This window comes from Hemiscyllium ocellatum, chromosome 46, assembly GCF_020745735.1.
Source record: "Hemiscyllium ocellatum isolate sHemOce1 chromosome 46, sHemOce1.pat.X.cur, whole genome shotgun sequence".
NCBI classification, from domain to species: Eukaryota; Metazoa; Chordata; class Chondrichthyes; order Orectolobiformes; family Hemiscylliidae; genus Hemiscyllium; species Hemiscyllium ocellatum.
Genome location: NC_083446.1, coordinates 9375994 through 9388193, shown reverse-complemented (window position 1 = coordinate 9388193; position 12200 = coordinate 9375994). Strand labels below are relative to the sequence as shown.

Genomic DNA, 12200 nt, shown 5'->3' with positions numbered 1-12200 from the left:
CCGCAATCTGCGATTGCAGGGGACTGCTGCGTGCAGCACCCTCCACCCCAGATCCCCGAGAGAAAGGGGGAGGACTCCAGCATAGAGAGCCCTCCACTGGGGATCCCCACCGCCCGGTGGCAAATGGGCACGCCAGGGCGTGTCCGGGCGGTGGATGAGGGAGAAGAGGTGGACGGTGTGCAGCAGCAGTCTGTACAGGGCCCACCTTTTAACGTCCTTGAATGGGACAAAATTAAAATTTCGGAGGCGGCTCAGGTTGTGGGGCACAGGCTCCCGCGGGAAGTATGGGACCTTGGGGCCGATGTGAAATTCCGTCCGGGCAGGGGTGAGCGCGGACGGGATCCCACCGCACACCTGAGCGTCCTCCAACTGGTGCACTACGTCGGGTCCGAGCACCGCCGTTTTAAGGCGTCGGATGCCGGTGGCCACGTACCGGACGTCTACCGCTGCCCTGCTCGCTATGTCTTGCGGCAACGTCCAGCCCAGGCCCCTGGCACCCAGCACGTCCCCGACCTCGGTAACCCTCGCCGCCACGGCCCTCCCCTCCGACAGCCACTCGAACCCGCGAGCACGGAGGTGCGGATTCCTGAGCAACGGCTCCCTGACGACAGCCGCTACTCCTGCCGGAGGGTAGGCGCGACGCGATTCGACCACGTTCCAGACAGTGATCAGGTCCTGGTAAAAGACAGGCAGCACCTTGAGGGCGACCTCCAAACCGTCACGGTCGACGAACAGGAGCTGTGTGCCGTAGTTGAGGTTACGCACCTGGCGGAAAAAATACGTCACCCGGGCGCACCACCCTGTTGGAATTTTATAGGTTTCTTTAAGATCACCCCCCACTTCAAATAAACTCCAAACCAATCCAGTCTCCCCTTTGATTGACCCCTCGATTAGGTCACCCGGTTAAATCTCCTTCAACCGAGGGAGAACGAGCCTGGTCTGTTAAATCCCTGGAGGCCCAGGATGGTTTGGGGTTTAGTGCTAACATTCTCCCCTCTCACTCCCGCCATGACATCTTTCATAGAACACGGAACATTCCAGCGCAGCACAGGCCCTTCGGCCCTCGATGTTACGCCAACCCGTGGAACCAATCTGAAGCCCATCTAACCTACACTATTCCATTCTCATCCATATGTTTATTCAATGACCATTTCAATGCCCTTAAAGTTGGCGAGTCTCCTACTGTTGCAGGCAGTGCGTTCCACGCCCTTACTACTCTCTGAGTAAAGAAACTACCTCTGACATCTGTCCTATATCTGTCACCCCTCAATTTAAAGCTCTGTCTCCTCATGCTAGCCATCACTGTCCGAGGAAAAAGGCTCTCCCTGTCCACCCTGTCAGCCGAACGAGAGATTTTCCCCCACTTTTCGAAAGGTCGCTCCACCCCACTTGGCTTTTGCGAAAGACCTCCGTCAGCACCTGTTTTCGCTCACTGAAAGAAATCCAAAGAGGGTTTTCGCTTTTACGAGATGAGGTGAATTTCCCCCCCCCCGTATAAACGAAAGCTTCTTCGCTTTACGCAATTTCGGCTGACCAAGGGTTTCATCAGAGCGCTCTACTCTCAGGGGAAACCTGTGGTTAGTTCCACTCGCCGGCACAGATTGGGAACAGGGACTGCGCAACCTGTCGGCCATTTTGTGTCTGTTCAGCCAAGGGAGCCATCACAGCAAGCTTGAACAGCTTGGCTGGCACTCTTTCATGTGGTGACTTCTTCATCCCTGGGGGGGGCTGACCTCCCTGTTCCCCTCTCTCCCCACAGCCCCCAGGAGCTTGAGCATGGAGGTCCTGGGAACGTGAGGGCCCGGACATCAGGGAGCAGCTGTGGCCACATCCTGTCGAGGAAGGCCTGGGGCGGGGCGGGGAAAATCTCCTCCACGTCTTCTGCAGCGAATCGTGCTGCTCCAGGATGTCAACGGGGTTGGAAACAAAGAGATTACATTCATTTCCAAACTCCAGGAGGATTCGGCCGGTTTCATGAGGGACAGAACAATTTTACACTGCGGGAAATACAGCACATGGTTTTAGTTCATAGCAAGATCCCACTTGATACATACCCCAGATACTTGGTTCCTAATAATAATTTTGGACTGAACTCCATCAAACACTCCCCAGGACAGGGACAGCATGGGGTTAGATACAGAGTAAAGCTCCCTCTACATTGTCCCCACATCAAACACTTCCCAGGACAGGGACAGCACAGGGTTAGATACAGAGTAAAGCTCCCTCTACACTGTCCCCCATCAAACACTCCCAGGACAGGGACAGCATGGGGTCAGATACAGAGTAAAGCTCTCCCTACACTTTTCCCCAAACACTCCCCAGGACAGGGTCAGCACAGGGTTAGATACAGAGTAAAGCTCCCTCCACACTGTCCCCACATCAAACACTTCCCAGGACAGGGACAGCACAGGGTTAGATACAGAGTAAAGCTCCCTCTACACTGTCCCCCATCAAACACTCCCCAGGACATGGACAGCACAGGGTTAGATACAGAGTAAAGCTCCTTCTACACTGTCCCCCCATCAAACACTCCCCAGGACAGGGACAGCACGGGGTCAGATACAGAGTAAAGCTCTCCCTACACTGTCCCCCAAACCCTCCCCAGGACAGGGACAGCACGGGATTAGATACAGAGTAAAGTTCCCTCTACACTGTCCCCCATCAAACCCTCCCCAGGACAGGGACAGCACGGGATTAGATACAGAGTAAAGCTCCCTCTACACTGTCCCCCCATCAAACACTCCCCAGGACAGGGACAGCACGGGGTTAGATACAGAGTAAAGCTCCCTCTGGTCTGTAATTTTGAACACAGGTTGGATGTGTAACTGGCTGACAGCAGGTGGTGCTGTGAGACAGGTCTGGGTTCCTGCTGGACTGACTGACTGACTCACGTCCAGAGCTCTCGAATCGCTGAATCCCTGTTTCCCACAGTGGCGTTCGGAGAAGATGGTGAACTTGAGGTTAGATCACTGCAGAGGCCCGCGCTGATGACCTGAGGATTTGTGTTAGCACCACAGCAGGGCAGCTGGGAATTAAAACAAAGAATTGTGGATTCCGGAAAGCTGGGATGAAAACGGAAATTGCTGGAGAAACTCGGCAGGTCTGCCAGTGTCCGGAGAGAGAAACAGAATTAACGTTTCCAGTCATACAGCGTGGAAAACAGCTCCTTCATTCCAATTCATCACACATCGACCAATCATCCCAATCTGACCAAGCCCCATTTGCCAGCACTTGGCCCATATCCCTCCAAACCCTTCCTATCCATCTCCCCATCCAAATGCCTCTTAAATGTTATCATTGTACCAGCCCCCACCACTTCCTCTGGCAGCTCATTCCACACACGTACCACCCTCTGTGTGAAAAAGTTGCCCCTTAGGTCCCTTTTAAATCTTTCCCCTCTCACCCTAAACCTATGCCCCTCTAGTTCTGGACTCCCCCACCCCAGGGAAAAGACTTTGTCGATTTACCCTATCCATTCTCCTCATGATTTTATAAACCTTTATTATGTCCCCCCCTCCCCAATAGTCTCTGACACTCCAACCTCTCACTGTAGCTCAAACTGTCCATTTCCAAGATCATCCTTTTCCGCATCTTCTCAAGTTCAACAACATATATCCAACAGCAGGGAGAGCAGAATTACGCGCGGTCTCCTCACCAATGTCCTGTACGGCCGCACTATGATATCCCAACCCCTATACGCAATGCACTGCCAAATGCTTTTTTCATTATCCTGCAACTCCACTTCCTGCATTTGCACCCCTCGGTCTCTCTGTTTGGCTACACTCCTGATGAAGGGCTTATGTCCGAACTGTAGTTTCTCCTGCTCCTCGGATGCTGCCTGACCCGCTGTGCTTTTCCAGCGCCGTGCTCTCGACTCTGATCTCCAGCCTCTGCACTCCTCACTTTCTCCTGTACTACCCAGGGCCCCACCATGAACTGTATAAGTCCTGCCCTGTCTCGCCTTTCCAAAATGCAGAGGAGAAAGTGAGGACTGCAGATGCTGGAGATCAGAGCTGAAAATGTGTTGCTGGAAAAGCGCAGCAGGTCAGGCAGCACCCAAGGAACAGGAATTTCCTGTTCCTTGGATGCTGCCTGACCTGCTGTGCTTTTCCAGCAACACATTTTCAGCTTTCCAAAATGCAACACCTCACATTTATCCAAATTAAACTCCATCTGCTCATTCCAGTGACCCTCCATCAGACCTATTAGATGCTGGCAGACCTGCTGAGTTTCTCCAGCACTGTCTGGTCTCGTTTTAGCTGGGGGATTAACTTTACTTCGTAAAATTTTAACAAAGACCTGAAAGTCATGATCGATTGTCAATCTTAGCAGGACTTATACACTTAACAGTAAGGTCCTAGGGAGTGTTGCTGAACAAAGAGACCTTGGAGTGCAGGTTCATAACTCCTTGAAAGTGGAGTTGCAAGTAGATAAGATAGTGAAGGCAGCGTTTGGTATGCTTTCCTTTATTTGTCAGAGTATTGAGTACAGGAGTTGGGAGGTCATGTTGCGGCTGTACAGGACATTGGTTAGGCCACTGTTGGAATATTGAGTGCAATTCTGGTCTCCTTCCTATTGGAAAGATGTTGTGAAACTTGAAAGGGTTCAGAAAAGATTTACAAGGATGTTGCCAGGGTTGGAGGGTTTGAACTACAGGGAGAGGCTGAACAGGCTGGGGCTGTTTTCCCTGGAGCGTCGGAGGCTGAGGGGTGACTTTATAGAGGTTTATAAAATTATGAGGGGCATGGATAGGATAAATAGACAATGTCTTTTCCCTGGGGTCGGGGAGTCCAGAACTAGAGAGGCATAGGTTTAGGGTGAGGGGGGAAAGACATAAAAGAGACCTGAGGGGCAACCTTTTCACACAGAGGGTGGTGCGTGTATGGAATGAGCTGCCAGAGGGAGTGGTGGAGGCTGGTACAATGACAACATTTAAAAGGCATCTGGATGGGTATATGAATAGGAAGGGTTTGGAGGGATATGGGCCAGGTGCTGGCAGGTGGGACTGGATTGGGTTGGGATATCTGGTTGGCATGGACGGGTTGGACCGAAGGATCTGTTTCCATCCTGTACATCTCTATGACTCTATGGTCAGTATGGAGGGGTTGGACCGAAGGGTCTGTTTCCGTGCAGTACATCTCTATGACTCTATAAGTGACATCTGCCATTCCAGTGATCCTTCATCAGATGCTGACAGACTTACTGAGTTTCTGGTCATGGTCAATTATCACAAGACCTCATCTGGTTCACCAGATCCCCTTTAGGGAGGGGAATTTTGCCTACACGTGACTCCAGACCTGACTGTGATGGGGGTGATACTGAAGTGCCCCCCCCCGAAGAACAGGGAGGCAATCCCATCCAGGGACAACAGGGGACACACACCAAGTGCAGGGCTTTGAAAGCAGTGCAGCGCTGAGCCTCATCCCAGATCCAAATCTCTGTGTTATCACTTCTGAGCTGAGTTCAGGAACGGCAATGCAAGTTTATAAAGTACCTTTAACAAGGTAACACACCCCGAGAGCTTTCACGGCATGGGGCCGTGCGTGCTAGGGGCAGGAAGCGGCACTCCCTCAGCACTGACCCTCTGACAGTGCGGCACTCCCTCAGTACTGACCCTCCCACAGTGCGGCACACCCTCAATACTGACCCTCCGAAAGTGCGGCACTCCCTCAGTACTGACCCTCCGACAGTGCGACATTCCCTCTGCACTGACCCTCCGACAGTGTGGCCCTCCCTCAGCACTGACCCTCCGACATTGCGGCACTCCCTCAGCACTGACCCTCTGACAGTGCGGCACTCCATCAGCACTGACCCTCCAACAGTGCGACACTCCCTCAGTACTGACCCACCAACAGCGCGGCCCTCCCTCAGTCCTGACCCTCCGACAGCGCAGCACTCCCTCAGCACTGACCCTCCGACAGCGCGGCCCTCCCTCAGTCCTGACCCTCTGACAGTGCGGCACACCCTCAGCACTGACCCTCCGACAGTGCGGCACTCCCTCAGTACTGACCCTCCGACAGTGCGGCCCTCCCTCAGTCCTGACCCTCCGACAGTGTGGCCCTCCCTCAGCACTGACCCACCGACAGTGCGGCCCTCCCTCAGTCCTGACCCACCGACAGTGCGGCATTCCCTCAGCACTGACCCTCCGACAGTGCGGCACTCCCTCAGCACTGACCCTCCGACAGTGCGGCACTCCCTCAGTACTGACCCTCCGACAGTGCGGCACTCCCTCAGCACTGACCCTCCGACAGTGCGGCACTCCCTCAGCACTGACCCTCCGACAGTGCGGCACTCCCTCAGATCCAAAGTTCAACCCTTTGTACATCCCCCTCACCCCTGAAAAAGAATCAGACACCGCTCTCCAATCAGAATTCTTTTATTAATCTGAGGTGACCGGTCGCTGCCACCTCCTCCTTAAACCGGGAAGCCCAGTCCCTCTCCATACTGGGCCTTGGACGTCGAGTTGAAACCACCTCAGTTGAGCCGCTGTGTGTGTCTTGGCTGGTCTGTGTCCTTTCATCGTCAGCCCCTTGCTTCCTCGTCCAACTGTCAATCCACGTGACTCCCCTCCGTCGAAATCCTTGATCCTTCCCCTTTGGAGGAGCGCCACTCGATCCTTCGCCCGCGATTGATTTCCGCCTCTCCCCCCCGGGTCTCGGCCTGTTGCCTGGCGACATGGCGGCCTAGTGGAGGAGGCTGAGGGCTCTGGCCGCCTTGACCCGGACGCTGGACACGGGGTCTTGCAGCATGGCCGCGATGTCCCCGCAGATGTTGCTGTTGGCGGCGGCCTGGTGGTACTTCCTGGGCAGCCTCTGAAGCAGGCTGGCGGCAAAGGCCACAGCGTTGCCCCGGACCTCGGGCAGCAGGCTCTTGAAGAAGGTGGCGCCCACTGCCAGGTAGATGCTGACCTTGGCCGGGAAGTCCTCAGCCACGGCCTTGGCCAGGGAGCCCAGGAAGGCCCAGTAGTCCAGCTCCCCGCCGTCGGCCAGCTCGCGCTGGAAGAGCGAGCACAGGCTGTCGGAGCCCAGCAGAGGCCCGGCCGAGCGGACGGCGGCCTTGCAGGCCTGCACCACCTCCCCGCTGCTGTCGTTCAGGTGCAGGATGAGGCTGACCAAGCTGGCGTGGGCCTGCTCCACGTAGAGATGCCGCAGCTCCCCCTCGCCGAAGCGGGCCAGGCTGCCGAAGAGCCGGAAGGCGCCGCCGCGCACCTGCTCGCTGCCGTGCTCGAAGAGAGGCTGGGCGGCCAGGATGACGTCGGCCAGCAGGCCCCGGGCCTGGCCCTCGTCCAGCAGCGCCAGCAGGCCCGAGAGGCTGCCCAGGGCCTCCACCTTGACCAGGTCGCGGGGGTCCTCGCCCCCGCTGACCCCGGCGATCATGGCGCGGGCCAGCCGGTCGGCGTAGAGCCCCACCTTGCCCAGCTCCCCCTCCGTCGCCGCCACCGCCCGGCCCAGGGCCCGGAAGCAGAGCAGGCGCACGATGGGCACCGCGTCGTCGGCGCAGCCCAGCAGGCCGGCCAGCAGCACGTCGGTGAGCTGCAGCTCGGAGGCCACAGGCTCACTCAGCAGCTGGCCCAGGAAGGCCGCCAGAGTGACCCGCTGCGGCTTGGGGGCAGCGGGCAGGGCGGCGGAGAGCCGGTGGGCGATGGCAGCCAGCTGGGGCCTGACGTGGTGGGCCACCGCCCGGGCCAGCAGCGCCACCCCCTGGTGGTGGCCCTCCGAGCTCTGGAGCAGGGCCCAGGCGCCGGACTCCTCCATGTCCGTCACCACGGCCTCGGTGCGGCCCACCGTCAGCGCCGCCTTCAGCGTCTCCACCGAGTAGCCGCAGACGTCCACGGTGCTCTGCTTGGAGCGCGACGGCGAGACCTTCCAGTGCCTGGGGTCCCCGGCGTGGAAGAGCTCCTGGGGGAACTCGACCCCGACGCTGGAGCTGAGGTGGAGCAGGAGGGTGGCGACGAGCTGGGGGTAGAGACCCCTGACCGCGCCCACCGACTCCGGGTTGGAGAGCATCTCGCCCAGGGCGCAGACGATGGCCAGCGGCTCCAGCGCCGAGCAGACGGCTCCGCTCTTGTGCACCAGGGAGCCCCCCGGCCGCTCGCTGGGCGCCAGGTGCTTGCCCAGCGCCTCCAGCAGCAGCTCCATGCAGCGGGAGGCCAGGGTGGCCTCGCCAGCCAGCGCCCGCCAGATCTCGCAGGTGTACCCATCGAAGGGCAGCGGGGTGCAGAGGAGGCAGGAGACCACCTCGGCCGTGTTCTGGGAGGCCAGCACGCAGATGAAGTGCACCATGGAGAGCTTGACCTGCTCGCCGGCGATCCACTGCAGCCGGATGTACAGGGCCTTCAGGATCTCGGAGACGTGGCCCTCCAGCACCGCGCCGCACGACCGCACCACTGTGTTCATGACGATGGAGGCGGCGCTGGAACAGGCCACGTGCGGGTCGTCCAGGCCTTCAAAGAGCACGAAGAGCAGGGTGCTGACCTGCTCCTGGGGCAGCCGCCTGGCAATGACCTTGGCCAGCTCCGAGCAGCCCCGCAGCAGCGCCTGGCTCTCCGCCTGCTCCAGCCGGGCGCCAACGGCCTTCAGGTGCTCCACCAGCTCATCGGCCTCGCCCTCCGGCAGCCCGGCGTACCGCAGGTGGACGCGGAAGAGGGTGTAGATGCTGCCCACGGCCAGGCGCCGCACCCTGGGCACCGGGTCGGTGCAGCGGGGCACCAGGCGGCCCACCATGGTGCCCAGGTGGCTGAACTCCACCTCCCCCCGCAGCGCCATCTTCTCCAGGTAGAGGGTGGCCAGCTGGGCGGTGATGTCCAGCGCCCGCTCCCGCTCGTGGTCCCGGGTGGAGATGACCCAGCCCTCCACGTGCCTGAAGACGGCCTGCAGCCCGTCGGGGGAGAGCACGTGCATCAGGATCTCGTTCAGCAGGCCCTGCAGGGCCGCCGCCGTCTCGCGGTAGAGCTCCTCGCGCTCCCACGCCTCCCTGCCGTCCTCCCCGGCCTTCTCTGGCGGCTGCAGGCCCAGCACGCTATCCAAGCAGGTCTTGATGAGCTCAGTCACATAGGCCCTGTTCACCAGGGGCTCCAGTCGGATGAGGCAGGCACAGGCGGTCATTGCCAACTGGCAGACAGGCGTCTTGAGCTGGGCCCTGGCCTCAGCCTTGATCAGGCCCTGCATGGTGGCCAGCAACTCGGCCTTGCGGGTGAAGGGGTAGGAGTGCCGCCACCTGTTGGCGTGCACGGCCTTGGCCACCAGGGTGACGGCCTTGATCAGGCTCAGCTTGACCGTAGGGTCCTTGGTCTCCACCTTGATGCCCAGCACCTTGGTGCTGGCCAGGCCCACGACGTGCTGCAGGATGCCGGCCTCCAGCCGCGGCATCAGCAGCTCCTCGGGGGCGTACAGCGCCACGTAGCCGTAGCACAGGATCAGCGTGCTCTTCATCCGCTCCAGGTCGCCGTCCACCTTCTCCACCAGGCTGCTGAAGAAGCTGACCGTCTTCCTCAGGGCGTCCAGCCGGACGAACTCCTCCAGCCTGGCCAGCGTGGCCTCGAAGTGGGTCATGGCGCAGAAGCCGACGCCGATGGCCAGCCCCTCGCGCTCCAGGGCCTCCCCGTGCTGGGCGCTCAGCAGCATCTCCTGGAGTTGCTGGTGGATAGTCTCGGCACTCTGGGTGTGCTGCAGCATGATGCCCAGGCACTTGTAGAGGAACTGCTTCTCCCGGGAGACGTGGGCGTACGCCAATGGGGCGCCCTGCCAGGCGTTGATCTGGTTGGTCATCTCCTCGGCCAGGCGGCCAGTCCACTGGGCGTTGCCCACCGTCTCCGCCGTCCGGAAGAGCAGGAGGAGCAGGTTCTTCTCCCACTGCTGCTGGGCCACCGTCTCCTCGGTGTGCTCGGCCAGGTACCTCAGCAGGGTGGGCAGCTCGGCCGCCCACAGCCCCTCCAGAGCCGGGTGGATGGTGGGGCCCAGCGCCAGCAGCAGGCCCAGGGCGGCCTCCCCCCGTTGCTGCCCCTCGTAGGGCAGGGAGGCGGCCACCAGGAGGCGCGCCACCAGGGCCTGAGGGGAAGGCAGGCTAGGCCGCTTGTCGTAGTTGAGCTCGAAGAGCTGCAGGCCCGGGCGCCGCCGGCCGGAGACGGCGAGCTGCAGGGCGCGGCAGACGGCAGGCAGGGCGTGCGTGTGCTGGGCCGGCGTCACGTACTCCAGCAGCGAGGGCCAGAGCATGGGGGTCAGCCTCTCCAGGCCCGCCATCCGGTGCAGCAGGCCCTCCGCCGTCTCCTTCAGCTCGCCGTCGCTCGCCTCCCTGGCCTTGGCGGGGGCCCGCGCCTCGGCCAGCCCGCACTGGCACACCACAAAGTCCACCGCTGCGGCCCCTCCCTCCAGCTCCAGGTAGCCGCGCTCCGCCAGGGCTTCGATCAGGTCCAGGAGCGCCCTCTTGACGCGGCCGGCGGGGTCCTGAAGGGGCGCCCTGATGCCGGCCAGCACGGAGGCCTTCCTGCCCTCCAGCGACCGGGGCTCGGTGACCACCAGGTGCCGGAGGACGGCCAGGGTGCCCAGGCGGCTGCGCTCGCTGTTGGCCAGCTTGTGGACCAGGAACTTCAGCACCGCGTCCGGTGAGGCCCGGGTCGCCACCGAGAAGCAGGCCAGCAGCTCCTCCCGGTTGCCGGGGGCCAGGTCGCTCTCGGGGTCGGCGGGCTGGCAGGCCTGGTGGTGGAGCGGGTGCAGCAGGCCCTCCACCTGGGCCTCCAGGCCGCGCGGGTCGGTGCCGTGCGCCACCTCCAGGGCCTGGCGCAGGAGGTGGCTGACGTGGAACGGCTCCTGCTGCTTCCTGTAGAGTGAGACCACAGCGGGCAGCAGACGGGGCAGCTCCTCCCGCAGCTTGTCACCGCCCAGCACCTGCACCACCTCCCCCAGGGCGGTCAGCACCTCCAGCCGCAGCCTGGGCTCCTTCAGCGGGAGCCAGGCGTTGAACAGCGTGTCGTAGGCTGCGTGGATCTCGCGGCGGAAGGCCCACTTCTTCTGGGCCTGAGCCTCCTGGTGCTGGAGAACGCTGCGGCTGAGCAGGCCCAGGGCGGTCGCCAGGGCAACCCTCATCCTGTCCGTCTTGGCCTGGCTCAGCATGGGGACGAGGGCCTCAAAGATGGCGGACAGGTACGGCGCCATGCTGCCCCCGCTGGCCAGGGCCAGGCGCGCCACCGTCCGCACCAGGGAGGGGTCCGGCAGCCTATCGGCCTTGATGCTCCTCAGCGTCTTGTCCAGGACTTCCTCAGTGTAGCTGCCTCCCAGAGCCACCAGGAGGTCGCCATAGGCCTCCTTGGAAGCCTCGCTCAGGGCTTCGTCGGGCCGCACCAGCTCCCGGGCGGCCGCGGCCACCAGCTGCTTGGCCGTCAGCTCACTGACCTGACTGCCGGCGTCCTCCACCACCAGCCGCATGGCCCCCAGGATGACGGCCCGGTGCTGCTCCTCCAGCTGGCCGTGCTTGCTCAGGTAATTCAGGCAGGAGGTGAGCAGCAGGTCGGTGTGGTGCGCCCCCAGCTCCCGGAGGGACAGCACGATCTGCCGGCGCACAGCCTCGTCCCTATCGGAGGCAGCGTCCCGCAGCGCCTTGAGGGAGCTCTCCACGTTGCAGGCGGCCATGGTGCCCTCCGCTCTCCTCCACCGGCCGGCGTAGTCTTCCCCGCCACCCCCCCTGGCGGCCAGCCCCTCCTCCTCCAGCTCCACGTCGGCCTCCACCTTCGCTGCCTGCCCCTCCCTTTCGCCCTCCACCAGGAAAGTCTCAGTCGGGTCCGTAGTTCCGCCTCATCGATGGGCCAGCCTTGTAGGCCTCAGGCTCCAGCCTGGTGTGCAGTGGCTGGGGGAGTTCCTCCTTCGGAATCCTGTCCCTCGGAGCTTTCTGGGAGTTCGGAGTTGGGCTATTTTCCTGACTTCTGCTTGGCTTTCAGCCCCCCTTTGCCTGCCTCATCGAAATTTGTGTGTTCGCTCCTTCGGGCCTGGCCCCCTGCTCTTGGCCTTGCTGTCCTGTTAACCGTCGGTGTGTCTCCTATTCCGTACTTTCTCTCTCTTTGTCTCTGTGTTTTTGTCCCACTCGGCCTCCTGTTCCCCCAAACGTCAACCTGGTCTTCTCTGACCCTCTCACCTTCCTGTTTTAGGTCTGGTTGGAATTAACTGTCACCAGGCTAGGCCCCTCGCCTCCCGCCCTGGAATTGGTGCTTC

The 12200-nt window shown here is 61.0% G+C and overlaps 1 protein-coding gene across 1 annotated transcript; it reads right to left on the bottom strand.

Annotated features, from left to right (window-relative positions):
• Positions 1-6683: 6683 nt before the first annotated feature.
• On the bottom strand, positions 6684-11624 carry LOC132836191 (maestro heat-like repeat-containing protein family member 1). Its single transcript, XM_060855518.1, has one exon. The coding sequence runs from the start codon at positions 11622-11624 to the stop codon at positions 6684-6686; it is 4941 nt and encodes a 1646-aa protein (XP_060711501.1).
• Positions 11625-12200: the final 576 nt, after the last annotated feature.

Excerpts from the sequence above, each read along its gene's own strand:
- LOC132836191 (XM_060855518.1), bottom strand. The coding sequence starts at position 11,624 with ATGGCCGCCTGCAACGTGGAGAGCTCCCTCAAGGCGCTGCGGGACGCT.